The sequence below is a fragment of the Stegostoma tigrinum genome, chromosome 13 (genome assembly GCF_030684315.1).
Source record: "Stegostoma tigrinum isolate sSteTig4 chromosome 13, sSteTig4.hap1, whole genome shotgun sequence".
NCBI lineage: Eukaryota > Metazoa > Chordata > Chondrichthyes > Orectolobiformes > Stegostomatidae > Stegostoma > Stegostoma tigrinum.
The window spans coordinates 16,397,213-16,419,431 of NC_081366.1; the positions used below are offsets into that span (position 1 = coordinate 16,397,213).

At 41.7% G+C, this 22,219-nt stretch overlaps 1 protein-coding gene across 3 annotated transcripts in view; it reads right to left on the reverse strand.

The window, feature by feature from the left end:
* Positions 1–853: 853 nt before the first annotated feature.
* Positions 854–22,219, reverse strand: part of LOC125458297 (protocadherin Fat 1-like) — a 154,830-nt gene continuing 133,464 nt past the window's right edge. For 2 of the 3 annotated variants that reach the window (XM_048543473.2, XM_048543474.2), the window contains 7 exons: positions 20,244–20,441; positions 18,676–19,480; positions 14,732–14,886; positions 12,702–13,152; positions 11,158–11,311; positions 9,503–10,074; positions 854–2,188 (listed from right to left, as the gene is read on the reverse strand). In XM_048543473.2, coding sequence (XP_048399430.2) covers positions 1,677–2,188; positions 9,503–10,074; positions 11,158–11,311; positions 12,702–13,152; positions 14,732–14,886; positions 18,676–19,480; positions 20,244–20,441 — 2,847 coding nt within the window. In that variant the 3' untranslated portion in view covers positions 854–1,676. Of the gene's footprint in view, positions 2,189–9,502; positions 10,075–11,157; positions 11,312–12,701; positions 13,153–14,731; positions 14,887–18,675; positions 19,481–20,243; positions 20,442–22,219 lie in introns of those variants that run through there. The other variant, XR_007248803.2, reaches the window with a different exon arrangement.

The window sequence follows — 22,219 nt, forward strand, 5'->3', positions numbered from 1 at the left end:
AGAACAACTATCAGTAGGATTTCACTGTTGCTGATTATTGTCCAGCTGTGACATAAACAGGTCTTGGTTTAATGCGCAATAAGTTGAAAATTTTAGTCGTGGTATCAGGAAATATCATATCATTAAATCAGTCTTTTTGATCGATCTGGATTCCTTTTGGGATTTTATTTTGCAATGTATCAATGAAATTCTCAACAATAATTCTTCCAGTATTTGGACAAAACAATGAGAACTCACTCTTTTTTGCTCATAATATAAGATCAAAAAGATGTGTCTTTGGCCTGTGGACCTAAGCAAGGTAGCTTAAAGATATTGATCCAGCACCACTATAAGTGTGAGAGAATTATTGAGTCATCATAATGTGACGTGTAGATGTGGTTCGCTCTGCCAAAGATCCAATCAGGCAAAGGAGAAAGCATTGCATTTTTTTTGTTTCTATACTGTACAGAAATCTATTTTAATAATATTCTCATGAGATAGTTGATGATGGATTATTGTTTCCCTTGTCTGGGACAGCTGACCTTAGTACCGTGTGACCAAAAGGCAGGCCTATACCATGCCTGCTCTTGACTTTACCTGAATGAATGGAATTCAGAACTTTGCGCCAACATCAATTCTCGCTAGTTCAATCATGCAGAAATAAACTTGTATCACCCCAAACTTCTGCTTTGTGATTTGTTCTTCATGAAACTATAATGCTTTCCTGAATAAAGAAAACTGCCTGAGGTTAGAAAATGTTCTTCATAACTTATATAGTTGTATAAGAGTCACTTTATGGAAAAACTATGTCAGGCATAAATTGATATGCTTTGTGAAATTTCATTTTTTTTGGTATTGTAAAGTTTGTCAATGTTCAGAATTGTCTGTGTTTACCACAGACTGAATTATTAGCCTTTCTTTTAACAATGTGCTTAAACAAATACAAAGAATGCTGGGGAGTGGAATATTTCCCCTTATTTAGGTAAGAAGGAATCAGCAACGATTCATTCCCTGGTGTATAACACAGCTTGGTTCAGAATAAAACTCATTGCCTCTGGAAGGTGTACCCATTTTCAAAGAAAATAACAAAAAAAAGTCTATAACCAGCTGCAATGATATTCACCTCTTCCCACAATACGCTGAATTCACTCTGTTGTTCGTAAAACATAACAAGAATCAAGTTACTTTTCATCATATTTTCAGACGTGCATAAACAACGAATGGCATGCCTGATGCAAATATCTATGAGCAAAAAGAGAATGTACAGACAGCATCCACAGTATCTCATTCATTCAATACTTTTATGGCTGGGAAGAGATTATATAGTTTTTGATCACTAAAAAGTCTAGATTTATACAACCTCACGAACATTACAATCATAAAAATGACACTAATGTAATTGTTCTCCCAATGTCTTGTGACATTTCTTCTGAATTTACCATTAGCCACCAGGTGTCACCTCAGAGCTGTAGCCTTAGTAATGCAATGGTCGTCTGTTGCTGCTGCATTCATACCGTGGCAGGGCTGTCAGCCTGGGGCACTGTTGAACAGCCCACTGTCCAGCGGATACTTAAAACCAACCCTTCCACTCGTACCCACAAGGCAAGTCATTACAGCGATCTTAGAGTAGGCAGTAAGTGGGTGTTAGCAGGCTTGACCTGACATTTTGATGATTAAAACGTGAATAAGTCTCTGCATTAAAACATCACCTCCTCACAACTGCCATAGTCACTCTCCATCAGATCAGAGTCCTCATAGCACGTCGGCATTACCAGGCGGGGCACCACAGCTTGCGAGTGCACAGGCTCACACTCTGCATAGGATGGCTGGGCGACACTGAGACGAACGTGAACCTTCTGGTAGCCCGGCTGCATGGGAACACCTGGGGCCTGCGCTTTCAGCAGCTCCGCTGGGTAGTAGCTTATGGCCGTGTACTCATTCTGGCAGCGGGACGGCAGTAAGGCCACCGGATTGCCGTCGGGGAAGTCTTCCAGGACCTGATCGCTGTACTGTGGGGCCAGGGGGGCCCGCTTACTACGTGAGGAATAATGATCCAGCGGGAAGGGGAAGCCGTCGTATTTGTGAAAGTGTTCATTGCCCATTGGAGGTGGGAGATTCTCTTCGATTGCTTCATATCGGGAATATTCCTGTATCCTTGGTGAGTGAGACTGAGGCTGCGGCGGCCAGACTGGAGGATCACCATGATAGACTGAAAATTAAAAAAAACAATAGCAATGTTAAAAGAATCTTGAAGAAACATATTAAAAATTCAGATCAATAAACAAGAGGCATCGGCAGAGTTTGTTGTGTTTTTCTTTCACCGTGTATCTTTTGTTTTCAGTTCAGTCTAGTTCCAGCTGCCAAAATACTCCCATCCATTCTTTACCAGCACAACCCTGACCCTGACCACAACCCTGGGGAAATGGTGGGATCACAGAATCCTTACAGTGTGGAAGCAGCCTGTTCGGCCCATTGACTCCACAATGACCCTCCGGAGACCATCCCACCCAATCCCTGTTACCCTACATTTTCCGTGGCCAATCCACCTAACCTGCACATCTTTGGACTGTGGGAGGAAACCGGAGCGCCTGGAGGAAAGAGATAATGGGAACTGCAGATGCTGGAGAATCCAAGATAATAAAATGTGAGGCTGGATGAACACAGCAGGCCAAGCAGCATCTCAGGAGCACAAAAGCTGACGTTTCGGGCCTTTTGTGCTCCTGAGATGCTGCTTGGCTTGCTGTGTTCATCCAGCCTCACATTTTATTATCTTGGGGCTCTCTGATGAAGCGCCTGGAGGAAACCCGTGCAGACACAAGAATGTGCAAACTCCACACAGTCGCTCGAGGGTGGAATCAAACCCAGGTCACCAGCGCTGTGAGGCAGCTATGCTAGCCACTGAGCCTCTGTGCTGTCCCAAAATGTGGATCTCTCAGTAATATTGTCAGTAAGGTGGTTTGTCAGCAGCTCCAATATTAACCTGTCTTTTCCTACCACCAGACTCCTGGGCTACTGTAGCTTTCTCCACTATGCCAAATTCTTGATGCTCCCCTCTTCAGTGTGTCTAATTTACTTTAACTATTCACTACATTCTGGATCCAGTCCTCTTGTATAATCATTCCTAGCCTTAACTCAAAGAATCACAGGATACTGCAACTCAGATAGTGCTATACTACCATCTGCAGTAGCTAATCTGCTTTGAATATTTCAAAAAGACGATATGAAAAACTTAACACATTGCCTTTAGCAGGGTGCCATACTGCAAACTATCAATCTTTAATGCTGAAAGACTCTTACAATCATATCAGAGCTACAAACTTTACATCCAAAATCTCTCTCTGAAGCATCTTGTTATGATTTTATTTTATACTCTAATTGTCTTTTTCAATTTTTAGCATTTGTTTCCATTTTCATTTTAAATTTTCTTATTGTGTTTTTTACAACGTTCTACTCTGATTTTTTTTTGCTGAGTAATTTTTTGTGGCACATTCACCGTTTGTTTCATTCTTTAGATTTATTTTTCCATTACTTCTTTCACATTTTTAATCACCATCTTTCACCATTCAAGCGATCCATAAAGGAGGCTTCATTTTGCCAATAGGTCCCAGCCCGAAGAAAAGCTAATACCAAGCCCTGTGGAGCTAAAAGGAGAGCAATAACAGTGGAGTAACAGCTAAGGAACTGTCAAAAGAATGTAATTTGTTTTTAGTGCCCTATGATTCAATAAATATATCAAGTAGTGGTGACATACCTTGTCCCACATAAACCTTTTTTAAAATTCATTCCTAGGGTGTGTGTGTATGTTTTGCTGTCTAGGCAGCATTTATTGCCCATCCCTAATTGCCCAGAGGACAGTTAAGAGTCAACTACATTGCTGTGGGTCTGTTGTCACATGCAGGCCGGACCAGGAAAGGATGACAGCTTCCCTCCATAAAGGACATTAATGAACCAGATGGGTTTTTCTGACAATGGCAGTGATTTCATCGTCGTCATTAGACTCTTAATTCCAGATTTTTTTTAACTGAATTCAAATTCCATCACTTCTTACGGTGGGATGTGAATACTCATCCTCAGGATTTTACATGGGTCTTTGGATTAATACAGGAACAAATTACTGCTGATGCTCAAGTCTGTCCTGAAAACAAAACATGCTGGAATTCACAGCAGGTCAGGCAGCATCCATGAAGAGAGGAAATCTAACGTTTCAAAAGAACCTGTCGAAGGGCCCAGACCTGAAACGTCAGCCGTCCTCCTCCTCTGATGCTGCTTGGCCTGCTGTGTTCATCCAGCTCTACACCTTGTCATCTCAGACTCCAGCATCGGCAGTTCCTACTATCTCTAATGTTTCAAGTCTAGATGATTCTTCATCAGTTATGCTGAAGAACCATCTAGACTCAAAACATGAGTTTGCTCTGTGTCCACAGATGCTGCCTGACCCACTGTGAATTCTGGCATGTTTTTGTTCTCTGGATTATTAGTCTAGCAATAATACTACTAGCCCATTGCCTTCCCTCCTGTGATAGCAGCTTGGGTGGGACATAGGACCATTCAGTGACCTGGATCATTCAGCTTCTCAAACTTGTTCCACAATCCAGTCAAACACAGTTGATTTGGATCTTAATTGCATTTACATGCCTTGGCTCTGGAATTTTTAATACCCTTACCTAATAAAAATCTATCAATTTCAGTATTTGAATGTTCACTTGGCCATCTCCATCCCCAAGCTTTTTGTGCAGAGAGGACGCCAGGCTTCCACTAGCCTTTGTGTGAAAGAATGCTTTTGAGCACCACTTTTAAGCAGATTGGTTTTAACTTTGATATATTGCCTCTTCATTCTGAACTTATGCAGCAGATCATATATCCACTTGGTGGACTCAATTGAGTAGCAAGAATTAGCCCCATCAGCACAAGTGAAAGGTGAGAATAAAAATGGGCAAAGAACACCCACTAGAGCTGGTATTCTTTTGATCCTTGGTGAGTGTTAGTCGAGAAAAATATTAAACTTCATGTTAAATGCCTATTTGCTCTTTTGTTCAATCAGACAGCCAGCTAACATTGATTGTCAAAGCTTACACATATCTAATGTGCATGATACTGCAGGCTTATTGGCACTGGTAAAATTATGGCAATGTTACACAACATGTGAGGGTGTGTATGTCAATGATGGAAGACTACTCAAACTGTGGAATGTATATGTAGACCTGGTTTTTGTGCATAAACATATTTTTTGTCTTGTTAAACCACAAAATGTGGAAAAGTGAACAATGTAATAATTACTCAGCAGTGATTCACAAGGTATTGAAAAACATGAGAGACAAAGGTTAAGAAACACAACACAGCTTCATTAAATGCCTCTTGAGCCATACTCATTTTATTTAAACCTAATGATCCTTTTCTAACTTGCATGACATATCAAAATACGTGCACGCCATCAGAATTCCAAGAAGCCATTCTCAATGTAGTGTCTGGGCAGTGACAAAAGATAAAAGTGGATTGTCTACTCATTGCATGATATGGACTGGTGGATTCCTCGATAAAGAGACGATCCACATTGCTGGATTTGATCTCAGATTACAAACTGCCTCTCACCCCTTTGCGGAAGTAACAAGCAAGTTAGACAAAGAATACCCAGTGAATGTGATCTGTTTGGATTTCCAGAAGGCCGTTGACAAGAGGATGCTAAATATGATGATAAGAACCCATGGCGTTCAGGGAATGGTACTGGCATGAGATAGAGGATTAATTGACTGGCAGAAAGCAGACACTAGGGATAAAGGGGTCTTTTTTTCAGGAAGGCTGCCAGGGACTAGAGGAGTTTCACAGGGGGTCCATATGGGGATCACAATTATTCATATTATACATTAGCGATATGGAAGAAGGAACTGAGGATATTATTGCTAAGTTTGCAGATGATACAAAGATAGGTGGAGGAACAGGTAGTATTGAGGAGGCGGGGAGGCTACAGAAGGATTTTGACAGGTTAAGAGAGTGGGCAAACAAATGGCAGATGGAATGCAATGTGGGAAAGTGTGAGGTCATGCACTTCAGTAGGAAAGAGTAGAGGCATGGATTATTTTCTAAATGGGGCAAGGCTTTGGAAATCTGAAGTGCAAAGGGACTTGGGAGTCTTAGTTCAGCATTCTCTTAGGCTAACATGCAGGATCAGTTGGCACTTAGGAAGGCAAATCCAGTGTTAGCCTTCAGTTCAAAAGGGCTAGAATACAACAGCAGAGACGTACTGCTGAGGCTGTATAAGGCCCTGATCAGACCACGTTTGGAATATTGTGATCAGAGATAATGGGAGCTGCAGATGCTGGAGAATCCAATATAACAAAGTGTGCAGCTGAATGAACACAGCAGGCCAAGCAGCATCTCAGGAGCACAAAAGCTGACATTTCGGGCTAGGCTCTCTGATGAAGGGTCTAGGCCCGAAACATCAGCTTTTGTGCTCCTGAGATGCTGCTTGGCCCGCTGTGTTCATCCAGCTACACACTTTGCTATTTTGGAATATTGTGAGCAGTTTTGGCCCCATATCTAAGGAAAGATATTCTAGAATTGGAGGAGGTCCACAGGAGATTTACAAGAATGACCACTGGGATGTAGACTTGTTGCGTGAGAAGCAGTTGAGGACTCTGGGTGTGCGCTCCACGGAGTTTAAAAGGATGATGGGAGGTGTAGATTCATTGAAACCTACAGAATCCTGAGAGGTCTAGTTGGGTGGATATGGAGACGATGTTGTCACTAGTAGGACAGAGACTAGGACCCAGGTGCACAGCGTCATGGTGAATTCCTCCTCATCTCAGTTTCTTCAGTAAAAGGGTGGTGAATCTGTGGAACTCACTGCCACAGAGGGCTGTGGAGGCTACGTCATTGAGTGTTTTGAAGACAAAAACAGATAGATGCTTGATTAGTAAAGGGATCAAGGATTATGGGGACAAGACAGAGAATGGAGTTGTGAAATATATCAGATGTAACTGGTGGTGGTGCAGACTAAATGGGCTGAATGGCCTAATTCTGCTCCCATATCTTATGGGCTTATGGGTAACGGAATCAGTAAGGGAATAATTATTGCTGGTCAGGGAAGGTTTGACCTTCAAATAGAGTGAGTTTGGAGACCTTCCAGGTGTGCCAATTTAAGGCACAATACAGAAGTCTGTATTTAAAAGACAAGCTGACTTCATAGAAAGTGTCTTTGGCAAACTTTGACTTCTTTCTGAGGCTCCAGTATCATGGATGCCAGTCTTCAGCCAATTTGCTTCATTCAATGTAATATCAAAAAAACAAATAACTGGAGACACTCAATACTGCAAAGGCTATGGGCCCTGACAAGCTTTCAGCATTGGTAGAGAAGACTTGCACTCCAGTACTAGCCGCACCCATACCAAAGCTGTTTCAGTACTGTAACATCACTGACATCTGTCCTGACAACGTGAAAATTGCCCATTTGGCCTTGTGCAGAAACAGCAGGTCAAATCCAATCCAGGCATTTGTCATTCGATTAGTTTATTCTCAGACATCACAACAAAGTGATGGAAGTCTTTGACACTATCAACTGGCACTTAGAAAGGAATAATCTGCTCATTGCTACTTTAGTTTGGAATATGCCAGGTCTACTCAGCTCCTGAACTCACCACAACCTTAGTCAAAGCATGAACAAAAGACCTGAACTCCAGAGGTGAGATGATGACGACTGTCCCTGACATCAGGGAAGTGTTTGACCAAGTATGGTATCAAAGAGCTCGAGCAAAACTGGAGTCAATGGGGGAACCTTGGATGGTTGGTAACATACTGAGCACAAAGCACAAGGTGGTTGTTGAAGGCCAATCATCTCAGCTCCAGAACATCTCTGAGCAGTTCCTCAAGGTAATGTCCTATCTCCAACCATTTTTAGCTGCATTATCAATGATCTTCCCTCCATCATAAGTTCAGAGATGGAGATGTTTATCACCATTTGCAACTCCTCAGATACTGAAGCAGTCAGTGTCAAAATGCAGTAGGATCTGGACATTATCCAGACTGGAGCTGCTAAGTGGCAGGTAACATTCACACCAGACATGGATCAGACAATAATCGTCTTACGTAAAACAGAATCCAACCATCTCACCTTGAAAATCAGTAGTATTATCATCACTGAATCTCCCACCATTCACAACTTGGGGGTTATTGTTGACTAGAAACAGAACTGGACCAGCCAACTTAATACAGGGAATTCTATGGCAAGTAACTCCTATGTGTCTTGTCTCACCGATGTCCCCCATCTTTAGCATTCACTCCCCTCACCATTGATGGACATTGGCAGCAGTGTGTACTATCTACATGATGTGCTGCAGCTTCTCACTAAAGCTCCTTCGATGGCACCAAGCAAACCACCTGACCTCTAACACCTAGAAGGTCAAAGGCAGCAGGTGCATGAAATCACCATCACCTGCAAGTTCAACACCAGGTCACTCATCAGCCTGATCTGGAATTATATTGCCATCCCTTCAGTATTGCTGAGTCAGAGTTGTGGAAATCCCATCCTAACAGCTTTGTCGGAATCCCTACACCATCAATGACTACAGTGGTTTAAGAAGACAATGCACCATCACCTTCTCCACAACAATTAAGGATGGGCAATAAATGATGGCCTAGCCAGCAGAGTACGCAGCTCATTAATGAAATTTTTAAAATCCACATTTTTCATCTGAGTAGAACCAAAAAGATCAAGTCACTCAGCACATTCCTGGTGTCAAGCCTGGAGATTTTCTGATCAGCACATATCAGCTACTAACTGGAGCAATTTACTAAGCTGTTAGGAGGCACTGCAAACAGGAATTCCAAGGTAAAGTTGAGACATTACACTTCTAATGTATATTCGCCTTGGGTAAGTAAAAAAGGTCCCAATGACAGCAAAGCATTAGGACTTCTGGGCTTCATAATTGAGTACGTTGAGGCACAGAGTACAGGAGAAGGGATTTATGCTGAACATATATAAAACTCTGATTGTACTCAGTTTAGGTCACCACTCTTTAGGAAAATTATGAGGGCTATTGCAAGGGTAGAGAAGATTTACCAGAAAGGCGTCAGCGATAAGGGGTTTTTATATAAAGTTTAATGGGAAAAGCTAAGATTGGTCTCCTTGGAGCAAAAGACACTGAGTGGAGATTTGATAGATGTGTATAAGATTATGGTTTGGTTAAAGTAAACATGTTACCATTAGCTAATAGTGAAAGGACCGAGAAACAGATCTAAGGTCTTGAGCAAGAGGTGCAGGGATGGCGATGTGGAGAAGAACTTTATTAACAAATCTTAGTATCCTGGAATTTCCTATTAGGGTGGTGTAAGAGGAGATAATGAATGATTACAGAAGCAAATTAGGTAGGCAATTAGGTGAAATAATCTTTCAGCGATACAAGGATAGAGGGAGGGAATTGAAATTGTTCAATGGATAAGCAGTCTAGACTCGATGGGATGAATGGCCTCATTCTATGCCATAACTGATTTTACAGCTCATAAAAGACTCATAAGAATTAAATGTTCTCACCCTCGTACTCGCATTCCCAGGTTGTTTTCGGTATAGATTCGTTATCTGAGTTGGAGGAGGGTGGAGGAGGAAGATTTGGTGCCACGCTGCACACGACAGTTGGCCTGCTTTTGCCATGCACCGAGTTGAATGTGTTAAGTTCTGGATGCCCCTGTGATCCTTGGTATGAATTTCTGTCCAATTCATAGGTGGAGCCCTTGAGAATGTTGAGCGGGATGAGTGCAGACGAATGCAAATCACAATAGCTGTTCCTTGTCGTTTCACTCTTCGACAGCTCATTGCTGCCCAGAACACTCAGGGTGGTCTGCTTCTTATTTTTGTTCCTGACCTTACGGAAGATGACAAACAGTGCGACTAATATGCAGGCCGCCAGCACAGCACCTGCTATTTCGATAATTTCGTAGTGGCTAATGACTATGGGAGAACTGTATACATGTTTATCCATCGACTGATTACACAATTTGCCAGTGTGCCCATGTGTGCAGTTGCAGTTAAAGAAACCAGAGAAATTCTCACAGCTCCCATTGTTTCTGCAAGGATGCTGTAGGCATTCATTTATATCCTCTTCACACCTGAGAATTGCAAGTATACAATTGTTATTTCGGGGTCCTGCAACACAGTGTTATTGTCCCCGCCTCTGAACCAGTAGATCCAGTTCAAAACCCACTCGTGTCTCAGCATAGCTGAACGATTTGATGAAAATAACAATTGTTAGGAGTAATTAAGGAATTGGCAGGGGTGCAGGGACAGGGAGGTGTGCCTAGCCATTGCATAGTTGGAGATATTCCACAGAGCCTGCACCACTCACATCAAATGGACCATCACCAACGGAATCACATTCAGGTTGGATTGGTCTGAATCCAGCTTGGAATTTGGAACACTGGGTGAACACATATCACTAGTAAGTTGGGAGAGGAAGTGTGGCAGAGTCAGCTATGGACAATACTTCTTAGAAACAGAGAACGAGTAGTCATACTTCACTGGTAACAAGTATTTCAGATGTAACAAGAAAGTAAAACTTTCTGGAGCATCAGAGGCAATAAGTTCCTAAATGTTGGGAGGCACCTGAGGCATTGTGAGATCATGAGTGGTCTGTGCAGGTCTGTAATGTCTCAGGATTTTGAGCACTTGAGTTTGTCCATTGACAGAATGGCTGTGCTCTTGGAGAACAGTCTTCTATAATTCTTATTGGTTGATCTGGTGGAGAGGGAGTTATGTGGTTTTGAAGTCAGCCTGGCAAACAATAAAATAAATTCAGTGTTAAGTCATGCAACTATGAAGCCATCACAAGAGCGAAAACTGAATAACATAACTTTATAGGATACATCCGATGAAGGTTAAATACTGATAGATTTATTTCACAGAGAATGATGAATGATTAAAGTTGATGGAACCAAGTCATTTAAGCAAAAATTGGGATGGTATTTAGTAAGATCATCAGCTGAGACATACACAATGTGAACTCTGAATTCTGCTATTTGCTGCTATGATTCAAAGAAAAAGCAACATGTCAGTAAAAAAGAAATATAGGATGGAAACAGCTGATACACAACTCAAACTTGGGTTCATTAGGAGTTTATGGTAATTGTCAATGTAACTAAGATGGTGGAGGATTTACTATATGTAGCAAAGCGTGATCAGACACTGTTCTTTACCTAGGTCCTGAATATCCCATAGGGCAGTTGCAGGTGTAGTTACTCTTTTGCGGGATGCAGGATCCACCATTGATGCAGGGTTGTGAGAGGCAGAGATGATCGATCAGTTCACAGTGCAAACCAAGAACATTCTTCGGACATGTACAAACATATCCTGGATTTAAGGCATAAAGGATTATTTAATAGAAACATACGGTGCATTAAAGCTATACTAGGCCCACCACCCGGCATTAGGTCCATTGCCTGAATGTTATGACATTTCATGTTCTCATCAAGTACTTTTTAAAGGTTGTTAGTTGCTTCAACTGTTCTTCCAGGCAGTGCATCCCAGAACCCCACTATCATCTGGATGAAAACAAAATTTCCTCAAGTCCCCTCTAAACCTGCTGCCTTTCTGCTTAAAATTATGCTCCTTTGTTATTAATCCTTCAACTAAGGGGAACAATTTTCTACTCATCCTGCCCCCTCATGATTTTGTACACCAACTTCAGGTCTCACTTCAACCATCTCTGCTCTAAAGCAAGCAACCTGAGCTTATCTAGCCTTACTTCACAGCTCAAGTGCTCCGTTCATGGCAACATCCTGGTGAATCTGCTCTGCACCCTCTCCAGTGCAATCACATCCTTCCTGTAACACCAGAACTGCACAGAGTACTCCATATGGAGCTTATGCAAAATCACAGAATCCCTACAGTGCAGAAAGAGGGCATTTGACCCATTCAGCAAGCAGCAATCTCCTGAAGAGCAACCTCTACCTAATCCACACATCCCTGGACACAATGGGGGATTTAGCATGGCAAATTCACCTAAACTACACACCCTTGGACTGTGGGAGGACACAGGGAGAATATGCAATCTTCACATAGACAGCCATTCAGGGCTGGAACTGAACACCTGTGAGGGAGCAGCACTAACCATTGTGCCAATGTGTCACCCAAATCCTACACAGCTTTAATGTAACTTCCCTGCTCTTGTAAACTTTCCCTTTACTGATAAAGTCATGTCCCATTTGACTTCTTCATTACCTTTTTAGCCTTAAGGGATTTGTGGACAAACAACCCAAGATTGTTCTGTTCCCCTGAGCTTCTTAACGTTCTGCCATTCATACAATCTTCCATTATCTTGTTACTTCTTCCAAAGTGCACCACCTCATACTTGTCAGGGTTCAATTCCATCTTCTATTGATTTGCCCATCTGATCAATCCATTTACAAAACTCTTGTAACCTATTCATGTGTTCCCTCTACAGACATACAATGGTCTGTGCTATTGTGGCTTTATCCCCTCCTTTTTCAATTTTATCCATCCTCCCACTCAAAAGCAATTGACCTTTATCAGGATATGGACACAAAGGCATCATCCTAGCAACAAATCTTCATTAAATGAGCCAAGACAATAAATGTCAACAGTTCTTTGAACCAGGACAAAGTAGTCAAACTCATTACACTGTCAAATGAGCTTAATAATTGCTCTTTAACTCTCCTGCAGCTAGAACTAAAAGCCCACTCAATGGTATTAATTGTGTTTTTGTCCAAAGTGTACTCACCTCCAGATGAATTTTCAGTGCATGTTCCCCCATTTTGACATGGTGCCCCTGAGCATACTTCAATAAGGGGGCAACAGGCTTCGATTCCCAAAGATGATTCAACCACTACGAATTGTTCATTTGTTTCTTCATCTTTTGTGATGTCATCCCCTTGGAATCTAATGGAGCCAAGGCAGCCTTGGAAGTCCTTGATGACATGTTCATGGTTACTGGGTGTTAAGTGTTCCTCTAGAACTTTACCACCGAAAAACACAAAATCACTTCTGCGACATGTTCCCGAAAGTGCAGCAGAGGCTACATGCACTGAGTCCAGCTCCAGAGTTACTGACAATGCAGCTACCTCAATTATAACCGAATGCCACAGCCCATTGTTGACTGGTGTGCCGTTCAGTGACAAAACCCTACTCGCTCCATTACAGGCATAAGTGAACATCAGATTTCCATCAATGATCTATAAAACATAACAGGAATTTTTTTTGCTAAATCCGCTAGGTTTTTGGCAAGAACAATTATATCCAGTCTCTTTTTTGGTATTTCCTCTGCAGCCTCATCAGCTATTCCAAATTCCATCACTTAATTTGCAGCTTCATCAGTTTCTCTCTTTTTTTCAGCAAGGTTCCAAATTATTACTTAATTTCTCACTACATTTCGTCTGTCTTCTACCATCAGTCATTCTCTTTAATATATAGGTCTCTCTAGACTTGTTCATCCCAAGGCCATCCCAGCTAAACTCAGACCTTTTGCCATTCTCAACTTGAACTCATCCAGAATTCTGCTTTCTATATCCTAATTCTCATAAAGTCCTGCTCATAATACTCCCGATCTCCCCTAACCTGCATTGGCTTCTAGTGTAGTAATGCCTCAATTCTGAAATTTGAATCCTTGTTTTCAACTCCTTCCATTGCCTTACCCTTCCCTATCACTGTAACCATGTCCAGCCCTGCAATCCTCCTATAGCCTTGCACTCCTCTGATTCTGGCCTCTTGTACATGTTGGATATTTACTCTTAAACCTTTTGGAGACCCATGACTTCCACTACCTGGGTCCAAGGTTAGTGAATTCCCTCACTCCTTTAAAACACACTTTTTAATTGAACTCTTTGACCAAGCTGTCATAGTATATCCTTAAATAAAAATCAAAAGAACTGCGAGTGCTATAAATCAGGAGCAAAAACAGAATTTGCTGAAAAAGCTCAGCAGGTCTGGCAGCATCTGTGAAGAAAAAAAATCATAGTTAACGTTTCAGGTCTGGTGAACCCTTCCTGAAATGTTAACTCTGACTTTTCTTCACAAATGCTGCCAGACCTGCTGAGCTTTTCCAGCGACTTCTGTTTTTGTAGTATCTTCTGATATGGCTCAGTGTCAAAGCTCATCTGATAACACTCCTCTGAAGTGCCTTGGGACATTTGATGACAATAAAGGCACAAGCTATAATTCAGTTATTTTCTATACCAATGTGAAAAATCTTTCAGTGTACTGTGACATTGAAGTATAACATCTCAGCCTTGTTAATAAGTTCTATTGGAATATTTTCTTCTCTGTTCACCATTCAGGTATGATGGCAGTCCTTCTCCCATTGGTCTTGAAACTTCAACAACCAGCTTTCTCCTCAGCCTCAGTGACTTCTCTGATCTCAGTTGCCCTTCCTGATCACTATTTAGTTTCCCTTAAATCTGAACAGACTAACCCCGCTGAATCACGTATCTAAGCTTCTTAACTCTGTAAATTTTACTAACAGCAATTACATTATATAATCAGGGTTTTCAGACACTCAATACTATAATCATTGTACTGTTTTATGTGCAACATATCGAAAAATCAAATACCCACTCTTTCCAAATTACACCTAGGTTGTCATAAATAGGTGAATACGGCATTTGGTTGAGTTCTACATGCATCAGAAACTCAACTGACCAGAAGCGTCTATTTTGACGCACAGAAGAAAACCTGTAATTTAAATTCACCATTTGTCTGGCCCAAAGCTTAAACAATTACTGATTCCTATGGAAACTGAAAAGACTGTGCTTTTACCTCAAGAAGACTGGAATCAGTTCCATTGGTGTGCAGCACCACTGCCTCTGACTGGAGAGTCTGTAAGCGGAAACTGATTGCTGTTTTCAGTGGATCTTTGTCACCCAGATAACGATACTTTATATAGCTGTCACCAGTGAATCTCAGAGAAGAATCTGAAATATTAAAACTTCTTGTTGTATTTTGAACTGACACAGTGACCCAGGATTTTAAATGGACTAACAAAATCCCATTGAGTTTGGAGATGCTGGTTTTAGCTTTGTGACAAAACAAATTTATTACTGATAACAACGTGCATTTCTATAGTGACCATAAACAGCACCTCATGATTGGATTATAAAACAAATGGCACCAAACTCCTTAAGTGAATATTAGATCAGATGACCAAAAGCCTGGTAAAAGAGGTAGGTGCTACCTAGAGTCCTACAGGAAGAATGTGAGTAAAGAAGCTGAGAGATGTTGGAGGGAAATCCAGAGATTTATTGATTAATCTCTCATGCATTGTTGGCATTGATGGTGAAGTCAGCATTCATTGATCATCCATAATTTCCTTTAAAACTGCTTAAGTGACGGCACAGCCACCATTAGTAGGATGATTATAATTAAGAATGCTCAAGAGGACCAAATTGGGTGAGTACAGAAATCTTGGAGAAATGTGGAGCTGAAGGAAGTCTCAGAACAGGGAGAGGGTAGATGATGAAGATTTTTGGAAACAAGGATGGGATTTATACAATCAAGGCAGTGACTTGACCAGGAACCAAAATGATCAGTGAGAACAGAAATGATATGTCAGTGCAAATACATAATGTTTAATAATAAAAGGACTCCACCACTTACAATGGTGAATGCTTTGTTTCGCTGTGTAGCTGCTGACGCTAAGGTATTTGCGATGTGACTGCACCCTCTAAGCATTCTGCTTATCTGCAGTTAGTTTATAAATTGCCTGAATAAAATGGATTCTTAATATGATGAGGAGATAAGTGGCTGCTTGAACATTTGTAAATTAAGTTCTTGCTCTAACAGTGTTCCAGGAGTGTCTCTTCAGAATTCATTAGCTATCACAGTTCAAAGATTCCAGATATGTACCTTCTGACAATGATCATGTCAGCTCATTGAAGCTAACAAAAAGATTAAGATCTATTGCAGAACCTTAATCTGTATTGTCTATTAACCTCAAGTTACACTTCAAGCTTCAAGCAACAGGTGAAAATGGAATGAAAACTTTGATTTAAATGATTGGCAACTATGAGGGGGTTGATGAGATTTTCTTTAGCTCAGCAAGTTATAATTTGAAGTGCATTGCATGAAAGGGCAGTGGAAACAATTTAACTGTAACCTTGAAAAGTGGCTAAAAATGAAAAAAAAGTCTTGCGAGGTCAGGTGGAAAGGGCAGAGGAGTGGGGCTAGTTGAGCAATCTTTTTCACATACTTGGCTCAGACATGGCGGACTGACTGATGGTCTCTATGCTAAATGATTCTGTATTGGAACAACAGAGCTTTGAATAGGTGTGAAGTTGAATTACTCTGACTGAAGCTTGACTGGATCTTGTAAATCTGCTGCTTTATGGCTATGGGCAGTGCACAGTTTCCTGACACAAAAATATAAAGGTAGGCTTTCAGTGATAATGGGAACTGCAGATGCTGGAGAATCCAAGATAATAAAATGTGAGGCTGGATGAACACAGCAGGCCCAGCAGCATTTCAGGAGCACAAAAGCTGATGTTTCGGGCCTAGACCCTTCATCAGAGCTGACGAAGGGTCTAGGCCCGAAACGTCAGCTTTTGTGCTCCTGAGATGCTGCTGGGCCTGCTGTGTTCATCCAGCCTCACATTTTATTATTAAGGTAGGCTTTCTATTGTTTAAAATGACCCGGTTTCTCAGTGTATTTACCAGTGCTTAAATTCAATTGAATATTTAACAAGATTGCTCCAAACTACAAAACAGATACAGCATGCAGATTAATTATGTGTTCGATAACACCAATTAGATTTAACATATTGTATTTTTTTAATCTATTCATGGGATGAGGGTGTTGCTGGCTAGACAGAATTAAATGCCCATCCCTAATTGTCCAGAGGACAGTTAAGAATCAACCACATTGCTGCGGGTCTGGAGTCATATGTAGGCCAGACCAGGTAAGGAAGGCAGTTTCCTTTCCTGAAGGACATTAGTGAACCAGACGGGTTTTTCCAGACAATTGACAATGGATTCATGGTCACCATTGGACCCTTAATTCCAGATTTTTACTGAATTCAAATTCCATCATCTGCTGTGGCAGAAGTTAAACCCAGGTCCCCAGAATATTAGAGATAATGGGAACTGCAGATGCTGGAGAATTCCAAGATAATAAAATGTGAGGCTGGATGAACACAGCAGGCCAAGCAGCATCTCAGGAGCACAAAAGCTGATGTTTCGGGCCTAGACCCTTCATCAGAGAGATCTAGGGTCTAGGCCTGAAACATCAGCTTTTGTGCTCCTGAGATGCTGCTTGGCCTGCTGTGTTCATCCAGCCTCACATTTTATTATCCCCAGAATATTACCTGGGTCTCCAGATTAACAGACCATTAATAATACCACTAGGGCTATCACCTTCCATTATAACTCCTCCACAGTGACCTTGTCTTGGGGACAAACCAGGATGAGCATGGAATTTGTATAGTGGTGACTTAGCATTTTTATAATGTTCATTACATCCAAGTGATTGATGATCAGTGAACAAATTGATAACGGTGGTGATGAAGAGGTGAGGAAGAGATCTGGTACAGATGAAACCACAATTGAAAAGGCAAGTTCTAATGAAGAATTTGAAAGTCCGGGAAGGAGATATCAAGATTTACAGGAACGTTTCCAGTCGACAATGGTAGAATGGCTGAAGCAAGGGCAACTGAAAGTGGGGTAGATGGAGGAAAAAAAGATGTTGAATGGCCGTAGGATATCTTTTGGGATTGTAGAGCTGGAGACATTCAAAGAGGCGAGGCCACAGAAAGATTTAAAGTTGAAGACAAGAAACATAGCTGAGAGAAAGAGGTGTGATGCAGCTGTTTGGAGATATGCATATCACTTGTTATATGCTATGCTATGAAGAACAGATGGAATGTTGATAGACTGAGCTGCACAGCAGACAGTATGTCTTCTGTATATAAATACAGTAATATGCAGGTAAATCGCTGATCCAAACCTATATACAAAAGAACAGCTATCTGCACACTTTGACTTGTTGAGTGATACCAAAGTTCATCTCGATATCTGTGTAAACCATATTTTAACTTTTTTTAAAATTCTGGGGCCTCCTCATAAAGCTTAACGAATAAACATACTTCTTGGCCCTGAACAAACAGAAAATCACAGATTCAGTTCTAGGGGTTTCTGAGTTTGCTGTGGTAGTGATGAAGATCCTACACTTGACTTGACAATTTTTGGAATATGTATATATTTTATAATCTGTATATATACGTAGGTATTAGGCTCCACCATGATGACCCCCATTTGAAATAACTTCCTGTTTTTCACAATTAAGGCTCATGAATGTAGATTCACTTTTAAGCAGGTTAGCAGAAGTATTTTAACACAAGTCTACTCGAAGATTTTTCATTGATGCATTGCTTTTCAGAAGAGCTGGATTAAAAGCCATTTGAGCACAGTTTGGTCAGAAGACTCTGTAATAGAGGAATGCATGGCAGCCAATTTGCAGAGAGAAGTAATCACGCTGTGTGAGATGAAGAATAGATGTTAGCTAGGACACATACTGTGAACGAACTCACTCTGTGCTGCACTGGAATGCAAGCTTAATGATTATGTGCTCTAGCTTATCGAAGGGCAGAGCCCAAAATCTACTGACTTGGGGTGAGAGTGTTACTGCTGAGTCACAGTAGACACCTTGTAAAGGGAGTAGAGGGAAAACCAGACCAACACTCTAATTTAATGATCATACATTGAAATCTTACCATTACATGAGCAGGCCCGATAGTGAAGATGCCGGGGAACAATGAAGCTGAGAACTGTTGTAATGTACGTGAATATATTTCCCATATCCAGCTGAAACTTCCCTTTGCAGTGTTGCTGGGCACAATTGTGATTGGAACAGCGGTGAACCAGACTCTCTATCCGAATCCTGCCCCACTCCTCCAACTTCTCAGCAAAGGAAGTGAGCTTCTGCTGCAGAATGTCGGATTTATAAAAAGAGCCTTCTGATTCTTTTATGACCAGAAGTACGTCTAAGTTCAGAGAATCCTGTGCTGGCTGCATACTGATGAGCTCAATGTCCCGCTTATGAACCTGGAGGAATTCTGCCAGGGTTCCCTGAAATTTCTGCCAGTGGTCACTGATGAACTTCTCTGGTGTGAGCTGTGCCAGTTCCACCTGAATAGCATGGTCAAGTACATCTGGTGTCACACGCGTGACATGCACTTGTGCACTCACTGTGGTGATGAACTTCCTGTCGGTGACACTGACATTGAAGGAGTAGTGTCCAGCTTCTAAGGCATGTTGTGCCAACACTTTGCCATCTGCACCGCCAATCGAAAACAAACCATCTGTTATTAACCCTGGAACTGTGCTGTAAGTGAGAGTATCGTGAAGATCAAGGTCTGTTGCATGCATTTTTCCAATGAATCCTCCAGGAAACTTGCTGCTGGAGGTAACAATGAAGACTTGCAGTGGATACACTGATGGTGGATACCGACTTTCCTTAATCACTCGAATGTTAATAAAAGATGAAGATGACAAAGGTGGCTGACCGCTGTCTGTAACCTGGAGAAAATAATGGTTTAAAAATGAATTTTGATGTGTCACTTCATTCTCCTGCTTCTTCAATGCAGTTATTGCAGACAGGATTTAGTGAGAAAGCACACTGGTTTAACAGTTCTGGATGTGGGCCAATATGAGACACTGCCCGGCTCTTTGAGGCTTTCATTTGCTAGACCAGCAGATGTATGTAATATCATAACCCACTCTTTAATCCTTTCCCATTCACAATGCTTCAGCCTGCAAAGGTGTACCTGTAGTTAAATGGATTAGTAGAAGCACCAACTGAAATCTTATTATACTTGGTATTGAAGCAAAATACCTGGAGAAGTTCATGTCTGTGGTGAATGGAATAATGTGTGCTGTAATGAAATTGTTCAATGTGTGAAGAATAGGGCAGTTATTCAGCAGGGAGGATCATCAATGGTGCTATTGTTTGCTAATTTTGTAACAGTGCCAATTTAGGATTTGCCTGAACAGGTAGGAGGAATGCTGTTTAGTGCAGCAGAGATAACATTCAATTGTATCTTCGAGGATCTGATGGTGCAGGTAAGTAGTACTGCCAGAAACGGCGATGTGTTGATGTTGCTCAATGTTTATTCATCACCAGCAGCCTAAAGTAATGAGGGTACCTTGTACAAGTCCACTGTTCTCACTGCTGACATGACAAATTTGGCAGCTGACCTCTTGTACCTCAGTTCCCTTTTCAACCTAACAGTCAGTGGCTTAAGAACAGATGAAGAAGAGGAAGATGTTTGAGAAAACTTACCTGAACCTGCAGAATGTATTGATCCCTCACTTTTTGTTGAAGGCGAGCGTGTGTCTTCAGCAGTCCCTGTTGGTCAACGTGAAAGTTGTTTCCCTCGTTGCCGGCTGTAATCGAGAAAAAGAACGGTGGACCGTTGGAGTTGGAATCCCGGTCTATTACCAACAGTTGCAACACGCTCGAGCCTATTGCCTCATTCTCCTGAGAAAGGAGAAAATACTTTTAATTGCTACAAATTTACAAAGACAGTTAATGATCACATGGCATTGGTAGTCATCATTACTTCACTACTGATTTTGTTCTCCCTCATTTATTGTCCAATATGGGGCTTTCTCCACGAGTTGAAAATGCAGGAACACAATCATTCAGATGGATGCTGGCCCTTTCACATTACTGTCTCAGTTCCCAATGAGCAGGCCTGATTGTTCATTTCAGTTTAAGTTTAATTCTCCACATCTGCCTTATCCTTTCCTCGCCCATTTGATTTCATCTAAACATTTAATCTTCAGTCAAGATGGAGATTTCAATTTTGTCACATTTCCTGTACATTAACGGTAACCACAGACACTGGGCTGAAATATGTTGGAGTGGCAGAAGACCCAAAATCAGGTCATAAAGCTTGTAGGCAAGCCCTATTTTTTGGGAGACCAGTCAGTTGGCCATGCTATAGGCCAGTCTGGAAACACATGGTTACTATCAGGACTTCCATCAGTAAGAGGTCCAAGTCTATCTCTGACTAAGCACAGAAGGCTAGCAGCTCTACTGCCTTAGTTTTGCTACTGGGTATGTGATGACTGCCATGACTGCACTCACTTGTAGCGAATGAACATGATCCTTGCAATACAGTGTATGAGGTTGGGTTGGGTTGGAGTTTTAGTTGATGGAGCTGGGTGAGGGAGGGGGCATCAGAGCACAGGCCACCCCCACCCTGAACTTTACCAGCAGTCACAAAAGTACCTGTTAGGAGACCCCCCCTCAGAAATGAATAGCAGATCCATCCAGTAAGCTCTCTATGTGACAGAGGACATGCCCACCACTGGTAAAATGCCAGTGGTGACAAGGGAAGTCCTTTACTGGCTACTTAAGTATCACAAATTGTTTCTATCAATTGAACTTCTTGCCCAGAGGGAACTGGATTTTATCAACCATCTCAGGATGGGAGGTGGGAGTCCTGAACTGACAAGGGTAGAATGTGCCCATTGCCTCAATGCCATTATGCTATTCCAGGGTCTGAAAGGACAGCCTGGAAAAGCATGATGGCATTGAGGCAACGGGCATATTCTACCCTTGCTCAGGTTATGGACCAACTACAGTAAAAGAAGACTATAGTGGATACGTGCTTCATGGCTGGGATGGGCATGATAGGCCAAAGGACCTCTTTCTATGTTATAATACTTCGTGACTCCATGACACAAATGTCCACAAGAACTTGGGAAAAAATGGTTGCCTCTGACCTTTTGCAGCTGTCAGTTGGAAGAGTTGCTAGACTCTGGCCAACAGCTCTTGAATTGAACCTAGCTGACATCCAACAGATGAAGAGCGGTAATGACAAAATATGTAAGTTTCTCTAAGCCGAGATCACTACATTTCCTTCATGCCGATCCGTAGCTTCCTGTGCTAACACATTTTAAAACTGGAAAGCTGTACCATACCCAATAATAGCTGGATCAAATAAAACAATGTGATGACTGACATTGGCTCCTTGTTCAGAAATATCTCAAATTTAAATCTCTTCCTTGTTTACCAATACTTTCCTGCCCCCACTCCCACCAGCTATGACTTCTTGCAGTCCCTCAACCCTCTGAGAATTCTGCATTTGTGTTCTCGTAAACATTCTTGATTTTATTCAACCATGCCTTCAGTTATCTAGGGTCTAAACTCTGGAATTCCTTTACTGCTTCTCCAGCTCTGACTTCTCCTTTAAGATGCACCTGAAACCTATCCCTTTGTTCAAGTTTTCAGTCACTTGCCCTAATATC